The sequence below is a fragment of the Pollicipes pollicipes genome, unplaced genomic scaffold (genome assembly GCF_011947565.3).
Source record: "Pollicipes pollicipes isolate AB1234 unplaced genomic scaffold, Ppol_2.1 Scaffold_4002;HRSCAF=4701_pilon_pilon_pilon, whole genome shotgun sequence".
Taxonomy (NCBI): Eukaryota; Metazoa; Arthropoda; class Thecostraca; order Pollicipedomorpha; family Pollicipedidae; genus Pollicipes; species Pollicipes pollicipes.
In genome coordinates, this window is record NW_023596420.1 from 34034783 (window position 1) to 34054100 (window position 19318).

Sequence of the window (19318 nt, forward strand, 5' to 3'; positions counted from 1 at the left end):
GACCTTGGTCCTCGCGCCCGTGACCCCGCTTCTCCCGCCTGTGACCCTGGTCCTCGCGCCTGTGACCCCGCTCCTTGCGCCTGTGACCCTGGTCCTCGCGCCTGTGACCCCGCTCCTCGCGCCTGCGAGCCTGGTCCTCGCGCCTGTGACCTCGCTCCTTGCGCCTGCGACCCCGCTCCTCGCGCCTGTGACCCCGCTCCTTGCGCCTGTGACCCTGGTCCTCGCGCCTGTGACCCCGCTCCTCGCGCCTGTGAGCCTGGTCCTCGCGCCTGTGACCTCGCTCCTCGCACCTTTCACCCCGCTCCTCGCACCTGGAACCCTCTCCTCTCGCCTGTGACCCCGCTCCTCGCACCTGTGACCCCTTCTCCTTGCACCTGGGACCCTCTCCTCGCGCCTGTGACCTGCTCCTCCCACCTGTGACCCCTCCTCGCGCCTGTGACCCCGGCCCGCCCCGTGCGGCCGGAATGGACGCAGGACCCCGAGACCCTGACAGACTTGATTTGTTTCTGTAAAGTGTGGCAACCTTTGCGACTCACGAAGCACATTCGCCGGTGTATTAAGCTGTATCGACCTGTTTGATTATCTCGTCAAGAACCAGACCAGGCCTTTTGATGTGACGCCGGGTCGGCTTTCGTTCGGAGTGGCTCTGCACTGAAAGGCCGATCCGCCATGGAGGGAGCTTTGAAGTTGCGCTACGCTCTTGAGTGCAACCCGCGTGTGATTGATCAAAGCAAGGCCCTTCAGAAGTACGCCATGACTTGGCGCCAGGCTATAGAATTCGCCGGGCGGTTGTTGGCCTTGACCGGGTGTTACCGGCTCGCTTTTTGGAAGGTTTAGGGCGTTGAGATTAAGGTGTCGAGATTCGTGCAGTTGGTCAATGCGCCATATGCCGTCTCGTGTAACGAGTGGGCTTTGATGTCTTCACTGCCCGATCCATCGCAGTGCAGAAGGTGCGTGCTCGTTGGATTCAGCATCGGCGATCGCAGTTGTGTGGCTACAAGCATTGTAAATTTTAACGTTGGCGTGCTGTAATGCTAGGACTTCATGGCCTTGGCTGGCTGCGGAATGTTGTCCAAAGCAGTGGGCGGCCGTGGTCACTGGCACACCGCTCGGCAGTGACGAGCCTGGCTGACGCGAGCGGACTGGCCGGCTCCGCCGCGTCACCAGCGTCTGTCTCGCGGCGCGAGGACCATCCATCACAGGCGCCGCGTGCTGCCTGTCGTCCCAAGTGGAAAGCGGCTGGGTGAGAGCCTGGCCCGAGCCGGCGGCGGCCATCGGTCTCGTGTGGATCGGCCGTGTCCGCCCGCACTGTTCGGCGCGTCAGCGTGGCAACAGCGGCCGGAGGACGGGTGATGAGCGGCGCCGGGTGACGGCCGTCCGGCACGCCATGTTGTTGTGGCCGGACGGCGGCGCCTTGTTAGCCGCGCGCTCAGGCTGCTTCCGCGAGCTGACCTCGCTGTAATGAGGCGACCAGTCGGACGCTAAGCCCCCATGCGAGGAGATTGGCTGCGGGAGGCTGATTGGCGGAGTAGACGGTTGAAGGAGATGTGCGTTTGCCAGTCGCCTCCCCGTTGTTGGGTCTGGTTCTTTGAGTGACTTCTCTGGCGACGCGTTCTGGGTAGCTTCGATCCGATTGTTGGGGTACTCATGGACGCGAATCTTCCAACATTCTCAGGTCTGATCCTTCCCGCATCTACTCAAGCAGTTATCAAAGGTTCACATGACTCCTGCCACCCGGCATTTTGTAGATGTGGCTTGCGATGACGCAGCTCACTTGAACCGGCCGGTTCCTCCTGTTTTGGACTGCCGCATGTCGTTGGGCGCCCGCGCGCCTGGCATTCTTGGGACTTGTCTGTGACATGGCTGGCGCCGTGCACCGCTCAGTGCTGTCCTGTGTTGGGCTCACGCTGGTCACGTTTGCCGGCTGCCTCGTGCTGATGACAGCAGCAACGGGCGCCTGACGCGGCCAGAACACCAACGCTGGAGAAGCCTCGGCCCGCGCCGCGCTTATGCCGCTGCCGTCAGCTGTGCATGGCCATCAACGTCACATGGGAGTGGCGGTGCAGACCAGGAGACGTGGTCCCCACCCAGGACACCTGACTTGCACTCCCAGTGGCTCGACTGGGCCCGCCCGTCGCAGCTCGTCCTGAAGCCGAGCCTCGGCGCGGCCTGTTCGCTGCGAGGTCGTGCAGCCGCCGACGCGTCTGTCCGAGTGCCGCGTCGACGGCGGAGCCGGTCACGGGCTCCTCCAGCGGCGCCACGTGCGGAGGCACCCCTAATTTGACAGGCCCTCGGCGGCGGACGTCCGGCCGCCCGCCGGAGGGGCTCCGTTTCGCGGGCGGCCGGCGCCGCGGCCTCGGGAGGTGGATGACTGGAGGGCCCGCCGCCAGGCAGATATTGGCTGGAAGGAGGCCCGGAAACGGAAGGCCTGGAGCCGCCACCGCCGCCTTCGGCGCCCGCTCGGCGCCCGTCCGGCTCGGCTCGCCAGCTGACGCGTCAGGTCAGGCAGGCCTCGTCTCCCGTCGGTGCCAGAAGACGTCAGATTACGTCAGTGGGCCGTGTTTGCAGTTGGTATTTATTTGCTACCTGTCCATCATCATCAGAGGAATGCCCTTTTTGGAACAATTTCTGGTTTGCGACGCGCGAAGGCAGCTTCCAACTACGCCAAAGGAGGAGCATTTCACTTCTTTTGTACGGCTTATGGCTAATTAGCCTCAGAACGCTTTCCGTTGCCTGAAGTGTCAGCAAAGCTAAAGTTGAGTCGCCCCCACGTTCACATTCTGGAGCGCCTCTTGACAGGTCAGCACACGACAGCGGTTTTCACACGGACTGCACCGAACTGTCTGTCCGAGTGCCGCGTTGATGGCGGAGCCGGTCGCGGGCTCGGACCCCCCCCCCCCCCCAGCGGCGCCACGCGCGGAGGCGCCCCTCTTGGCCCGAAAAGACCTGGGTTAGATCCGACTAGACCCGGCTAGACCCGACTAGACTAGGCTAGGGCGCCCCTCCAGACCCGCCCGAGCTGGTCTTCAGGCACGCAGTCTGAGACTGAGCGTCCACGGGCGCCATGTACGGCGGTGCAGTCCAACTCCCAGAAGCGGCGCTGTGTCTGGCGGTGCAGTCCAGCTGTCGGGGGCAAGTGATCGCCGTGGACATCCAGTTGGCAAGGCTCGGGCGTTGCGAAATGCGAGTGCTTCAGCGTGCAGAGCAGATGTTCATGGCCTAAGGTTTGTGACGGCAGCTGCCGTGTGCGGGCCGTGCGGGGTGTGCCTTTGTACAAAATGGTGGCTGCCATTCGCTCACATGGATTTTCATCTAAAACAGGGCTAAATTGATGCGACTGGCGCTCAGGCTCCCGTCAAGTGACGTGAGCCTCGGACGAGGTGGGCCCGTCCCCTCGGTGCCGGTTGATGACAGCATCGACAGGGCATGCGACAGAGCATGCGACAGAGCATGCGACAGAGCATGCGACAGATGCAGGTCGACAGAGCATACGAGCTAGACGCGACCATGCGAGAGCTCGCAGTGCTTCCGACCTGCGAGCACGTGCCGGAGAAGGTCCTTTCGACAGTGATCACCGGCTGATACAGGCGGCTCAATGGCACTCTGGCTGTCTAGTGGCGAACTTCGAGGGCCGAGGTGTTCACCGAGCCCTCGACGGATCGATCGCCGGAGCGATGCGGCCGCTGACGGCCATTGGTCAGGAGCAGCGCGCCGTTGGGACCGGCACCGGCGCCCAGATCCGAGCGACTGTGAATGCGCTCCGGTGATGGATCAATGTTAAGAGCCGCGTTTTAGCCTCAGGGTTGGTGACCAGCAGTAGACACGCGGAACACGCCTTCTCAGGCTGGCACCTGGTGTATTTGTCCGTACCGCAGCGTGATTGACGTGTTGGAGAACGCCATCGTAGCTGCAACGTTGACAGCTCGTATCTGTCTCAGTTCTGCCCCAGTATGTTATTCTCATAAACCCATTCCCAGCATATTGCTTGGCCTCATAGATCCGTTACAACTGGTGGGAGATTGCCCATGTGCTCGTTACTGCATTATCAAGTACCTGCAGGTGCAACGCAAACACTCGATCCGTTACCGCAAGGCGGTGTATCTTGTGAACCTTATCATGTCGGCGCCGTTGACCAGCGCGGACGGAGGTGGCGACGGCACGGAGCCGGCCGGCTGAGGGGACGTAGGCGGCGACGGCACGAGCCGGGCTGAGGCTGAGGGGACGGAGGCGGCGGCGGCCGGAGTCGGCCGGCTGAGGGGACGCCACACCACGGTCAGCGGCCATTGACACGGCTGGGAGGTCGGCCCGGAGTCGGCCGGCAGCGGCCAACTTTGGCGCCACCGCTGACGAGCGCGGCGGCTTATGAACCGGCCGGGATCAATGGTCGGAAACGGCGCGTCATCCCCGCTCCCGGTGTGGTGCTGACCTTGGACTGTGCCGGGAAGTGGAGCCGTCTGTGGTCTCCCGTCCTCTCCCTGGGGAGCGAAGAGGCATTTTCCACTGCCTCCTTCCCTGGCTGGGCAGGGGGCAGCTGTGTACCCTCGTCTACCGTCCCTGCATTGGGCACAGTGTCCCTCCATTGGGCACAGTGGGCACAGTACCGTCCCTCCATTCACATCTGCTGCTCCGCCGTCCGACCCCCGTTCCGAGCGATGGAGCGCGGCCCGGGTGGGAGTGCTGTCCCGTTTTGCTACATACTGATATCCCCGCCTGTCCGCGATGTGGCGTGATGCCCGCTCCGAGGTGGAGAGCAGACGCATCGTGTGTTCGGTGCGCCCTACTCCCCCGTCGACCTCTCCCTCTCATACAAAAGTGAACTGGTCCTCGGGTCGCGCGATATGTTTGGGTCCCGACCTGGCCGCAAGCAGTACGGCGTTGGGTTGGGTTTCACATGTCAGCTCGGATGTACGGCTGACTGACGACGGATCCCTATGTCACATCTCAACGGTAACTCCCTTCACTCGTACAGGAGATTGCACTAGAGCATTAGCACACACAGTGTATGGCCTTTACTTTGCCTCGTTCAGAGAAACCATCGCACGTCGCAAAGTGGGCGTCAGCCAGGCGTGGGCTGCGTCCAATCTGACGTCAGTGGGTGGTGAGCCGCGTGTTATCCCGTCACCGTCTGTCATCCGCGCCGGATGCTGTGCGTCGGCGCCGTGGAATCCTCCCCCTCCCACCCCTACCCCCACCCACCGCAGCACTGCGCGTCCGCCCTCTGGATCGGCGCCTGTCTCCACGTGCCTCCGGTCCGCCGGCAGCAGGGCCGAACGGCTCGGTGGGTCCGGGAACCGGCGGCCGGCGCCGTCGCGAGCAGCTCCTGTCTAGAGCAGGGGCGCTGGCCTGCCGGGGCGGACCCTCCGGACGGGGCGGACCCGGCTGACCGTCCGACCGGGGCGGACCCTCCGGCCGGGGCGGACCCGGCTGACCGTCCGGACGGGGCGGACCCGGCTGACCGTCCGACCGGGGCGGACCCTCCGGCCGAGGCGGACCCTCCGGCCGGGGCGGACCCTCCAGGCGGGGCGGACCCGGCTGACCCTCCGGCCGAGGCGGACCCTCCGGCCGGGGCGGACCCGGCTGACCGTCCGGACGGGGCGGACCCGGCTGACCGTCCAACCGGGGCGGACCCTCCGGCCGAGGCGGACCCTCCGGCCGGGGCGGACCCTCTAGGCGGGGCGGACCCGGCTGACCGTCCGGACGGGGCGGACCCGGCTGACCGTCCGGCCGAGGCGGACCCTCCGGCCGAGGCGGACCCTCCGGCCGGGGCGGACCCTCCAGGCGGGGCGGACCCGGCTGACCGTCCGGCCGAGGCGGACCCTCCAGGCGGGGCGGACCCGGCTGACCGTCCGGCCGAGGCGGACCCTCCGGCCGGGGCGGACCCTCCGGCCGGGGCGCAGGTGCGCTCGGACGCTCAGCTGCGGCGGCCGGCCGACACCGGGCCGAAAGTTTTGCCGGCGGCCGACGCCGGCTGGGGATGTCGCGTCGTCGGGATCGCGGCCGCAGCTGAGCCGGGTCGGGCAGCGGACGCGGTGACGGACGCGGCGCTCGAGGGCGTTTGGGGCGGCTTTTGATGGCGACAGCGGAGATCGGCCTGGACCACACGCGGCGCCTGGCCGGCCAGTGGAGAGCGCTGCCTCGTTTTCTGGCTGGTTTAAACGGGGAGGTGGCGAGCGCGGAGGTGGCGCCACCTGCGTCATGCCCGTCGCAGTCGACGAGTGTGGCGCGCTGCTCAGAGTGCGGTGGATGGTTTCCGGGGATGGCGTCAATGGTGACATGGTGGTCAATAGTGGCCCGACGCTGCCGAGAACAGTTCCGACCGAAAGCATGCCGGGGGAGCTCGGGGCTAATTTGACGGCGTGCTCACACCGAAAGAAAGGAAGCAGGTTGGCGGGACGCGTGGAATCAGTCGATACGCTGGGTAGGCCAGTAGATATCGGACTGCTCTGGACACGGATGGTGCGGCGACTCATGCGATCAGCGCGCCGGCGGGGTATGTCGTTTGGTAGATATTTGGGTGAGGTCGATGACCCAGTCATGCAGAGACCCGTGCCGTCAAAGGGGGGAATCGTACACTCACGTGATGTCCACCCTTAATGTTGTAGTGTTGGCCGTGGTAGCAACCATCGAAAAAAGCGCATTAGTCATGGACTCGCAAGGTGTTTAGACCACTCTTCGCTAAAGCTTCAGTGGAATAACGCAGAATACAATTAGGCCTAGCTCTACTGAGATAAAGCCGCTAATACTTAGTGCCATGCGCAATTGCTTGATAACCATGCTATGATGCGTAGTACACAGCAGGTAAAGATAGCTTGTGGTGTAGGCCTTGACCTGACATTTCAGACTTCCGAACACAATTGGATAATCTAGCCTCACCGCGTCATTGAAGTAGAACTGAGATGGGTTTATCGTGTCACACAAGGTCGCGGCAGGCCGCACATCAAGTACCCTCGCACAGCGATGTATGAACAAGATGCTGCGTAGCAGACCTAGAGGGGCCGACACCAACTTAGATGTAGGGATACTTTTCGAAAGGTTCCTCTTTGCCGCCCTACACATTGCCAACTGAATCTTGAACCTTCGAATGCTGAATTTTGAATCTTCTTTTTTGAATTCCGAGCATCTGAACCGACGAATAAGGGACTGGGAGAGGGGGGGGGGGGGGAGGGTACAGTCACGATGCTCCTCCTGGAGGGCGGCTTCATGACAGCCGTCGTTGGAAGAGTTTCACGGAACCATACCAAAGAAAAGTTTAGCGTTGATTGATGTTGATCGCGCTCCTGAATTTTCTTGAATGCTGTTCAAGCCATTACAGAACAAGCGGTCTCTTTGTCCGGGTAGTTAACTTGAAATGATCGAGTAACGTACCTTGAAGGTGTCTAGTGAGCCTTTCGTGACGTGAGGCCTTTTTCATTTTCCTCGTGCACTGTTCGCGTGGGATCCTCTGACCCGCCTGCAGGCCGTGAAATGACCACACAGTGCCCGAGCGCTGGCACTAACCGCCGACGAAGAGAGCCACGGTCCGTCAAGGCCGCCCATTCTCCGCTGTTTTGTGTGTGCCGCGGCCGGCGGCGCGTGTTCCGCCCCGCGCCAGGTCGCCACGACCGGGTCCCCGCTGCGCGCGGCGCGGCCGGCGGACGCGCCGCGTCGTAACCGGGCCCGCCCGCGACCGCCGCGCCGTGTCGTAACCGAGCCGGCGCGCCGCGTCGTAACCGGGCCGGCCCCAGGCCGCCGCGCCTCGGACGTCCGCTTACGACGCGATCTCGACAGATTGACGCCTCCAGCAGAGGTCGCGGCTGGAGGTGCGGCTTTGCTGAAAAAGCGCCGCACGAGGCGGCTGTTGTGGCGCAGCTCTGCTCAGCGCGCACCGGACGGGTCAAATGAAGCTTCAGGTCGGATGTGTTGTCACGTAATGCCGCACGCACAAAGCCGAAGGCAACAGCGAATGTTGAGGATGTGGTGTTGCATGTTTGGAAAAGTGAGGTTAAGACGTAATGGAATATACAAGTTGGTTCAGTTCGCGCCTATCACGATATCTCAATGTTCATGCAAACATTGTCGAGCATGCGTGCTTGGCCCATGCATTTTGGCTATTTCCGGGCAGGCTCGCTTTTTTTTGTTTTTCGTTGCAATTTACCAAATGGAAATCCTGTGGCACACCTTTATAACAGTTTTTAGCAAAAAATAGCCTTACCGATTTTTTAAGTTACGGAAGCCGGACAGAAGGATGCCGGGCTTAAAAGATTAATTGTGATAGTTGCAAGGGCTTCGGATACGTCTTCTGACCGCTCGGCGTCGGCGTTCCATTCCTGTCCTGACTGCGCACCGAGCCCGGCCTGATTTCAGCGCGGGCATGTACGGTGGACGTGCCCAGAAGGCGCATCTCCACGGCCGCGACGGCCGAGCGGCCGCCAAACGGACCGGCCGGCTGTGTTATACTGCGGCGCCGTTCCAACCGGTTTATCTGCGATCAAGGCGGCTATCTCGGCGGCTCGGAGCGCGGCACCGCCACTAAACCCGCCGCCGCCTGCCCAGGCCCGGCAAAAAATCACCGCCGCTTCCGCCCAATCGTAACTTTACGTCTCCGAATGGGCGTTCGACGTCGAGTTGTGGGCTCACTTTCGCGGAAAAAGAGGCGCACCGCGGCCGATCGGGCCCGTCACTGCCTCCAATTAGTGGCGGACCGGGGCCCGCCAGGGCTGGACCGGAGTCCGCCGGGGATGGACCGGAGTCCGCCGGCGCTGGACCAGGGGTCCGCCGGGGCTATACCGGGTATGCCAGGTGGCCACTGTCAGGGAGGGCGTCTTCATCAGGGCATCTTCCGTCGGATGACTTTGCTCTTCAAAACACTTTGTCACAGTGCGCGACAGACGTCACGACGTCACAGATTCCAGAAACAAAAGCGGTAAATAATGTACCAGACAGCGAGGCGCTCGGCAGTATGTCGACAACACCCAGACAAATGTCAGTAATAGCTTGTGAACTGGCCCTGCCGGTCAGATTAGCTGCCTCTTTCCTCCAGTCTGCCGAACCACCGACATTATTCGCGACTGGGGGCGTCCGTCCTCAAATCCGGCATAAGTTGCCGCACGAAGCGCTTCTCCGAACATCCAATTACAAAGTATCAGCGCCGCAGGCCGGCCAGCGCAGATGAACACCGAATCACATCGGCCATCCGTCATGGCGGATGATGCCGGAGCGGGCCGGGTATTCGCCGCACGTCCGGCGGGCCCGGCGTCCAGCCGCCGCCGGCCTCGTCCCGGCTCCACTGCACAACTTGCGGCCAACTCGCGCACTCGGCGCCCGACGTGGCCCGAGCCGGCGGGCGTATCTGGCCGACAGTGAAATACTGCTGATGGGAGGCGGGCGCGGCCGGTCCGCCTGATGAGTCCGCTGATTATGCTGCCGCGCCGTGATGAGTGGCGCCGCGCCGAGATGGCCTCGTAAGTCGTCGCGGCTTTGGCCGAGCCGCGCCGTACCTGGTGCGGCGCCCCGCGGCGGCGGCGCCGGCGCCGCTGACCGGCCGCCGACGCTGTCCGGCCGGCGCCCAGGCGGTGATCGGGACGGACGCCAGCCAGGCCTGTGCGTCTCGGCTATTAATTACTCATGAGAACGGCCGGCGGCCATTTGCGAGTGCGATATTTCCCGCGCTCGGCGGCGGGGCGGCGCGGCCCGCGCCGTTCATCACGGAGCCGCGCGTCGGCTCGACGTGTCGGCGGCCAGCGCGGCGACCGCGGCCGGCGGCCGGCCGCGGTCGCCGCGGGAGGGGGGGGGGGGGAGGGATGGGGAGCCGGGCAGGTGGACTGGAGAAGACACGGGTCGTGGAGAGATGTGAGCAAAGAGGGGTCGGTAGTAGAGAGATGGAAAGGTGGGCATGAAGTGGGTTGGGTCGTGCCGTTGCATAAATCGGCTTCGATAACCCCGGCTTACACAGCGCACGCTGCAGCTGAGGTGCGGATCTTCGTGTTAGATGTGCCGTCACGTCGCGCGTCCAGTTGTATTTATGACCTGATTACACAGCGCACACTGCACTTCAGACGCAAATCTCCCCGTGGGATGTGCTGCCGCTTCATGCTGGGAAGCGAAATAGGTAAGACACCCTGGAGAGAGCTCGGCAGCGGTTTTCAGGCAAGGACGTGCGAGGCCGTCGGAACAGATGCCCAGTGTCATGCGTACGTGAGGCATGTTTCGTGGGCGACACCTAGGCATGACATAGTGAACAGGACGTGACGAAAACACAACCCACGCCAGCAATTGCCTGACCACATCGCGTGGGCAGACTAATTGCTGCACTTCTGTTGTGACCCTCGTTGCGTGACACACAGTTAATCGTTAATGTAATTCGCACCTGATATGTACCATAGCTCCATTTGCACCATATGGTTATCGATGGCGTGCTATTGGTGAGCGCGACAGTATTGCAGTGTCCCAGTCCCAAATCGACGAAATCGAACGCCCTAGTGTGGTACGACGCAGTCATCATGCTCTGGTATCAGCGCTTTGACTATAGTTTGGGTATTTAAGTACGTTATATGTAATTTTAAGACGCGTTGCATGTGTGACCGCGGCTCTTGATGCAGTGCGTGCCGGGTCCTCATCTCCTGTCGTTCGATATTGCATCGAAATGTCTCATGGCCTGTTATATTAGGGTTTGAGCAACTTGCTGTCCGTTCGAGTGTCCCCGATGCCTTTGGAGTGACATTTTGGGATGGTCTGGGTGTCACTCGGAAACAAATCGACTTGGCGTCGGAGGACGCCGAGGTCCGTGTCGTGACGCGTTCAGGCGCCAGCTCGGGGTGCCGTGATCGAGAGTCGCAGGACTCGATGCTCCGTGCCGGCCGCAGTACCCCGCATGGTCGGCGCCAGCTCGGGGTGCCGTGATCGAGAGTCGCAGGACTCGATGCTCCGTGCCGGCCGCGGTACCCCGCACGGTCGGCGAAGCCACTGGCATCTGCGACGTTGCGGCCGAGCGTCCTCAGCAAGGGAATGGTGGGCCTCTTCGTGGATAGTCTTAGCTGGTTTGGCTGTTGACATGTGACCTGAGTGTCCAATTTCTTTCCACGAGGAGGATGATGTTGACTCCGAGTCGTGCCTTAGGCCGAGCAGGTAGCAGCTGGTGGCAGTTGACAGCAGGTACAGTTAACAGCAGTGGACAGTATGTGGCAGCTGGTGGCAGTCGAGAGTATAACAGAGTGGTCCACTCGAGCAGGCCAGCATGGCTGAGCCCTTCACGGCCGTCGCACTGCCTGCGAGTTTGTGTCTTTGCAGCCACTTTCGCAGCAGCGTTCAATTTCCACGAACAAGATGCGCAACTCCTCAGAAGTTGCGCGGCATAAATTGTAAGTCAGTCGCATGCACGGCGTCCGATAAGGCCTGATTTACCGGCGGCGTTACGGTACGAGCGAAATGTAGCGTTTCAATTTAAATGGGACGCGAGAAAGTTGGTAACTGCGAAAAGGCTGCACGACTCGGATCGAAACGTAGCCCAGTTGTCGACGGCTCGGCATCGTGTCGGCACGGAACCAAACGGTTTGGCGGAGGAAAGTACGGGTAATGGTATTGACAAAAAGATTGGCTGAAGTGTATGCCTGGCCCCGCCCGCTCAAGCGCCTGGTATTTATGTGGATAACTCATCGCGAAGAGCGACTTGAAACAATTTAAATGCACCACTCAACGGCGTCTGATCAAACAGCTAACAAAACATGTATTGCAAGCCCGCGCTCAGGTGGCCCCCTAACAAGGGGGTGTTACCGGAAGCCGACGAACCCTCTTTGCGCCGTCTGCGCGCGGCACGGCACCCGCACGGGGGAGGGGAAGCCCCGGGATGGCGGACGCCGGTGTGGACGGGGCGTCCTGGGTGCCGTCGTATTTGTGGTGGTCTTCGGCGCCGACGCATGGCTGCCGCACCTCGGCGCCGACGCCGGCCCGTTGTAATTGCCGCTACGCCCTGCATTAGTAAAACAATATCGTGCCGCAGTTGGCACCCGCGCTGCCGCACTGCGTCATCTATGTTCTACCGATGGATTTCTCTATCGGACCGGTGGTGGCCGGGCTTGGCGAGCTGGTGTCGGACAAAGACAGGGCCGGCGTCCCTCTGCCCCCCCCCCCCCCCGTCCCGGTTGCCCCCGTCGGCCGGGGGCGGCAGTGCGGCCGTCGTTAGTCGTGTGACACCATTGGTCACAGCGCGGTGGGGGTCGCCGCCGCCGGCTGACACCGCCGCCCCTGGTGACACCCAGCAACCGACGAGAACTGGGCCATGACCCCGCCCCCTACCCCAACCGTCGACTGGAACTGGGTCACGACCTCAACCTCTGGCCTGCTGGCCTGCGGCTTCGGAGGCAGTCGGGCGAGCCTACCCTAAGCTCCATGATGTTACTGTCCGAGAGAGTAGGACGTCCGTCTGCAGCCAGGTATCACCGGTGTGTTCCCTTTCCGCCACCGTGTAGTGACGTCAGTGACGTCACCAGTTCTTCGCGGGAATGAACATTCCTTTCATTGTGAAAGCTCAGGTGCAGTTCGCTAGCTGACGTTTGAGGTCCGATCGCGGGTGGACCGGAAGCTTCATGAATGAAGGTGTTCTTTCAAATTTAATTGCCATCCAAGGTTAGATCTACTTATAGTCATTTTGTTAGCAGCGTGGACAACAAATTGCCACAAGTGCCGCACGGCCTGAGCGGCTTGCAGCGTCTCACCCAAATCACTGTGGCTGGGCACCGGTTCCTTAGGACACATTTTCTGACCCAGACCTGACGTCCGTGAGCTGCTGCCGCTCGAGGCGACTCGGCCCCGGCGTCGGCCGTCCACCGGCTCCGTCCGTGACTTGCCGGAGCGACCCCAGTGCCGACATTGTGTGCACTCGGGGCCCGCCGGCTGAGGGCGAGACACCAAGTTAAGCGCGACGCCGCGTCCACCGCCGCGAGCCGTGATTGTGTCAACAACGCCGCTTTGCTAGCGCAATATGAGGCTGTCGCGTTACATAAGTACGGCATCCGGTTCGCTGCAGCGCCGCGGCTTCCCGCGTGTGGGTGCGGGCGCGCGGCTAATGCAACCGGGGCGGCTTCGTGTGAACTTTGTGCCGTGTGGCTTGCAGGTCTCCAGGGATGGTCCTCCTCGCCGGCCGTGTGATGATCGAGGCCGCTGTATTGGTCACGTTAGAGAGCACCGCTGTTTGCCGCCCCCTGATATGTCCCACCCACGGGCCGTGTGATGATCGAGGCCGCTGTATTGGTTACGTTAGTGAGCACCGCTGTCTGCCGCCTCCTGATATGTCCGACCCACGGCCGCGTGCCCTCCGGGCACTATAGGCTCGCGTTACAGGACCGCACGCCTTTTAAACTGCGCCATCACGAAGGCGCGAGGCAAACTCGATACCGCCAAGTTATCTCCCCTTTTACTTGCGAAGCTGGCGAGGTCTCTTAGGACATTTTCAGCGACCGCTGTTCAGAACCGGGGGCAGTTCTGTCTTTGATTGAATAGGCATTGCGCCTCGCGAAAGAGATGGCTCCGCGTTGAAACCTAGCGCGCTGTAGCAGTGTAGATGTCCAGTTATCGTTAGCGTCATGGTCGCGTCAGAGCCCTAGATAAAGGCAGTCGCTGGTGAACTTCCGGCGTTTTGGTGGTGAGGGCGGGTTTCTGGCTGGTGAGCGGGGGGGGGGGGGGAGTTCTGGCCGGTGAATTGGTGGGTTTCTGGCTGGTGAGCTGGCGGCGTTTCTGGCTGGTGAGCTGGCGGCGTTTCTGAGGTGAGCTGGCGGCGTTTCTGGCTGGTGAGCTGGCGGCGTTTCTGGCTGGTGAGCTGGCGGCGTTTCTGGCTGGTGAGCTGGCGGCGTCTCTGACTGGTGAGCTGGCGGGGTTTCTGGCCGGTGAACCGGCGGCGTTTCTGGCTGGTGAGCTGGCGGGTTTCTGGCTGGTGAGCTGGCGGGTTCTGGATGGTGAGGGCGGCGTCTCTGACTGGTGAGCTGGCGGGGTTTTGGCGGTGAGGCGGCGTTTCTGGCTGGTGAGCTGGCGGGTTTCTGGTGCGTGAGCTGGCGGGTTCTGACTGGTGAGCTGGCGGGTTTCTGACTGGTGAGCTGGCGGCGTTTCTGGCTGGTGAGCTGGCGAGTTTCTGACTGGTGGTGCCAATGCCCGTGAGGTCGGCCAACAGCAGCCTGCACCCCAACCAGAAGCTGCAGGGAAATGTGTTAAAGTTGTGTGAGGTTTGAACAGGGATGGCTGAGTGGTAGAGTATACAGAGACTAAGCGATGCGGTTTTGCTCTGAGCGACCAGGCTGTAGGACATAAATATATCTGCATAATCTTGCACTACCGACGCGTTATTTCCTGATATTGGAGGCGGTTAGCCTGGGGTTGTTTCTTCTACAGTTAATGTGTTTTGTGTTTTGCCTGACACATGCCATCGGTGACAGTAACGTGACACAGTGGTAGGCGGTGTCCGTTAAATGGCCGATGGGCGGCGCATGTGTTGAGGTCTGTTCGTACTGCCATTACTCAGAATATCCGAGCCGTGAATTCGAGTGGCCGGTTGGTTGGTAAGCCATGTTGCGACGAGCGGCGTAATTTGCAAGGTGACGAAGTGGGCTTGCTGTTATTTTCAGAATTTTGAAATTTTCAGCAAATCTAAACAAGGGGAAATTATAGGATCACTGGGGCGAACTTTACTTTTTCATGTTCTGTCATTCTCGGATTGCTCTCAAAAGCTCTGCTGTTCTGTTTTGCTCGGTTTTGCTCCTTTCAGTTAAGCTGTGGTATGTTTAGGAGGGTAGTTTGCTAGACGAGGGATCCAGGTATGTGGTATTGTTATAACAGCAACGATATATCCCAAGCCTGTCTCGAATTACCGAGCGTTATCCAAGCCGCACTTTCTATTGGTGCTTAACAAATTGTCAAGCGTCCGGCATAGCTCAATGTACGAGCTATTGTCGATCGTGCACGTGATGATGGCTCATAAAATCGTATGGTGTGAAGTCTTAACCCTTACAGAGTTGCAAATACACCAGCTTCGACGCGACTCTAGTGTCTTCGATGTCTGGCTGTCGGGCTTCTTTTTGGCTGGCATTAGTATCTCACGGATAGGCGAGCTCGATATGTGTTCTCATGCCTTCCGAACGTGGGAACACTCACACACCTATCAGATGCGTGCTGCTGTGCCGCCACGCGCCAGCCTGTGGGTCGGGCACCGCGCCTCTCGTCGTTATCGACGTTCCTATAACTGCTGACTGCGGACTGCCGCGGGGCGTGCCTCGCGTGCGCTCTTTTCATGCGGTGGCTGTCGGCGCGCCGCCGCCCCGTGACTGAAATACGCCTCGTCTGAGACCCGTCGTCCGGTCTCGCCCTTGAGCGCGGCCTTGACCGCACCGAGCCCGGAGCGCGGACGATCGCCGCACCCCCGCCGGGAGCCGGCGCCGCTGGCAGCCGCGGCGCACCCGGTCGGAAAACAGGCCATCTGGGCGGCGGCGGGGCGCGCGAGGCGCTGACGCCGCGCCTCGATCGTCTCTGTTTTCGGGCTGCGCCTTTGAAAGGGGCCGGCTTATTGCGTTCGCTCGCCGCGCCCGCTCGACGGCCGCCTCCATTGCGCCTGCGATTGCTTTCAATTTGCGGCGGCATTGTGGCGCGCGGTTTTTTGCCCGGCCGGCGCGCGCCAGGTCGTCCCCCGGGGGCACGGCGGCTCCCAGATGACGCGCGCGTCCAACTTGTGTCGGCCACTTACTCGCGTCTCGTCGGCGTCACAATGACGTCTGAAGTTGAGGTGCGAGTGGGTCGTTGGACAGTCGATTGTGCGGCGGGCGGCGCGAGCTGCACCGGCGTCGGCGGCGCCCTCGGGGGAGGCCGACGCTGTCGCGCCGCGGCGAGCCACTGATGGCCGGCTGACGCGCCGGCCGTCCTCGGGGAGCGCCGGCGAGGGCGAGAGAGCGCAGCTGCCGGCAATGAAGCCGTGTCATCCGCCCGCTGGAGAGCGCTGCCGAGTTTTGCATGTATAGCTTTCGGATCGGAGCTCTCGCGAAACAGGGAGTATAGCGTGTACAAAGACGCTGACTCCGACGTTCCATTGGCGCAAGGCCAGCTAAGAGGGAATTTTTTAAAGGACAAGTCCAGATACTTCAGGGCTAATTGCATAGCTTCACTTGCCATGTAACATCGTGGCACGGCCTCCCCGTGCCAGCCTGGCGCTCCTGGCATTTTGCCAGTTGCCCATTAAGGGCGGGTGCATAACCCACACTTGGTCGCGATTGCAAGCCCACGTGCCTGCTGCTCAATGACCAGATGTTGGGCGCTTTACCAACGTTAGCGTTGGTTCGGCGGCATCCGTCAAGCCCGCCTGACGCGCCATGCGCCGGCTCTCGGCCGGGTGGATGACACCCTCGGAGCGACCGCCGGCATCGCCCCCGACCGACGGGCCGCCGTGTCCGGCCCTCCCGGAGGCGTTCGCTCGGATGGCCGCCGGTTTGTCTTCATCGCGCCGCGAGCGACGCCGTTTTTCAGCGTCGCCACCGGCGGCGTCGCCGCTGTCGGTCGCGTCGGCAACGCATCAGCGGCGGCCCCGCGGGAGCGGCGCCTCCGGCGGCGCCGAGTGGCCGCAGCCGCTGCCTCCGAGAGGCGTTGACGCTGCCGCAGTCTCCGGGGAGGTGGGCACTATCGCCGGCCGGAGGGGCGTCAGCCGTCGACGCGAAGGCGGCGTGGAGAGCGATGTTGCGCGGCGGCCGCAGCCGTGAGCTCGGTCAGTGAGCGGCGTCGAGTCGCGTCACGCTTGGTGACGTCACACGAGCGAGGGTGAGACACCGGCCGGCGGGGGAGCTGGATCCGTCCGTGAGCAGGGGCTCGGGTCTGCGGTCGCTGCGATCGCACGGCGGACCGATCTCCAGGCGCGTTGGCCGGCCGCCAGCGCCGCTCCCCAGCTTCCTCCCGCAGCCGTAATCGTGATTCAGATGGTGTTAATCAGCGGAGAAAAGCCGGCCGGTGGCGCCGGCGGGCGACTTGAACCGAGGCGCGCCGCCGGCTGCGGCCGGACTCGGAGCCGGACTCCGGGCCGGACTCGCGCCGTCTGCCGTCTGCGCTTGGCGGGCGGAGCCGGACCCGAGTCTCTCTGCTGTCCAGCTGCGGGGCGGAGGTGCAGCCCGGGTCCGCGCGTCGGCTTGTCGAGCAAATACGCTTGCCCGGAGTCCCTGCTGGTGGTGCGTACGTCTGGCTTTAGATCGCGTCGGAGCCGCGGGGAGGCGGCCAGGAGGTGCTTAATCTTGTGGTTAGTTTGGGTCCTTTGCCCTCCTGCTCCCCTGTTTACGTTTGGTTGGTTTGGTATGCGTGTTGCACCTTCTGTGGTGGACTGAACAGTCACGGCCACTACACACCTTTTTTCTTATGCCTGCATTGCAAATGGATTGAAAATGACCACGGTGAATATTAATCCTGCAACATTTCCCAAGTTCAACGTAATTCACCTAACGCATCCAGATGTGTTTGAAATACCCATGGCTGCACTCGTAGATGTACCAACATTTGTGCAATCGTTCTGGAGCAATGAATGCAATTCAAGCTCACCTTCTCAGGTGGCTGGATGGTCATGTGCGGCCAACCAGCACACGTGCACATTGTCTGGCGTGGCATAAAACCGCTCAAGCGGTCCGGTGACGGTACTGATAATGCGGTGTGTCCTCGCCCTCCCCTCTCCCTCCGCCCGCTACGGTAGTGCGTAACGGCAGAGCCGTCCGGTAGCCCCGCCTCTGGTGCTGTTGCAGAGCGTGACCGCCCCGGAGCCCGACCCGAGCCTCAGCGTCGAAGATTACGAGCGCACCTTCGAACAGAACGAGGAGCTGGGCATCAACGACATGAAGCTGGACAACTACACGTGATGGGGCCGACGGCCGCGCCGGACCTGGCTGGTCGGGCTCGCCGTCGACTCCGAGCCGCCGTGGCGAGGGGTGCAGCCCGCTCGTGCGCGCGCCTCGGGCACCGCAGGCGCGTGGGAAACCGGAGCGGTGGAATGTGGACGGCTGCATGGATGTGGTCGTGGATTTGTGAGGGTTGGTGGGACGGACCCTTCCAGCTCTGTCTGGATGGCAGCGACACACGTTGGGTAAAAGACGTCATGCGCTCTGGCCCTGATCTTGTCGGGTTTGATGTGTTTGTGCTGTTGATGATGGTTGTTATGCTCATAGGGTTTTGTAGCGACGGACAACCTGTTTAAGGTATGGTGACATTGCTATTTGACGCATTTTGTTCCACTCTGCTTTTGAAAGACGCTCCATGTAGTGCAAAATTTGAAAGCGGATGATGTGCTTTTTACATGCGATATGTTCAGTGTACATGAGACCATTTTTTAGGATAAGATGATAAAATATATGAATAAGATTGAGATGCGGAGGCATTCTGCTTTGTTGAAGATTCGGCTGCAGCTCTCTTCCCGTGTCAAAGCATTTTGCAGCATAGGCGTCCACTGTAGCCCGATTTCTAGTATATGAACGTAACGTGCATGAAAAGTAGCCGGCTTTTTGGCGGTCGTCGAGTATTTGCCTTGGCCTTTGCCTTTAGATGTGGGTGGGGGAGGGGAGTGAGGTGGGGATGGGTCAGAGGGAGCAGTTTTTCACTGCCCACCGGCAGGCGGAGCAAGAGTATGTTTCTACACCCCCATTTCTTTATGTGGGGGGGGGGGCTCTTTTCCCAAACTACATCCATTGTAGCTACCCGTAGATTACCAAAATTTAGATCAAGGGGGCCCATAGCAGAGGAAGAGAAGAAAATCGGGCTCAAAAGACATTTGTCTGTGCGGAGACGCCCGTTGTCTGGATGATGACGCCACCTTTAGGAATAGGGTAGCCCATACTCCGGATTAGTAGGCTCACTGTTCAGTGCTTCATTGTTTGTTGGGGCATACCTCAAAAACATACTCAAGTGAAACCACAGGACCAGTCACGTCTAATGATAGCACTAGGTAGTGTCACTGCAGCACCGTCAATACATAATAAGGACATTAATTACAATCATTTTCGAGGCCCAATTACGCTGTCAACGCTTTGAAACAGCACTACAGTTCTTCCCTGCAGTCGCGACCACCGTCGTTATGACAACCACCGCGTGCATCTCTACTGGTGCGTATAAAAGGGACGTTCGTAATTGACCCACCGGATGGCAACGGCCTGCTACCGAGAAGCGCGCTGGTTGATGCTATGAACCGGTGCGTCATCAGGGATCATGTGATACTCCCATTCCTGGAGACAAAGTGCGCGTTGGAAAGAGCTTCCGTGGTAAACGTCTACGGAAGAAATCGGAGCCATAATATAAAGTTGCATTGAACTGGCAGGATAATAGCTTCATGTTCGTGAATTGTTTCGTG

At 61.2% G+C, this 19318-nt stretch overlaps 1 protein-coding gene across 3 annotated transcripts in view; it reads left to right on the forward strand.

The window, feature by feature from the left end:
- Positions 1–18340, forward strand: part of Zpr1 (zinc finger protein Zpr1) — a 50160-nt gene extending 31820 nt beyond the window's left edge. For all 3 annotated transcript variants that reach the window (XM_037216020.1, XM_037216021.1, XM_037216022.1), the window contains exon 11: positions 17724–18340. In XM_037216020.1, the coding sequence (XP_037071915.1) occupies positions 17724–17837 (114 nt within the window). In that variant the 3' untranslated portion in view covers positions 17838–18340. The remainder of the gene's footprint in view (positions 1–17723) is intronic.
- Positions 18341–19318: the final 978 nt, after the last annotated feature.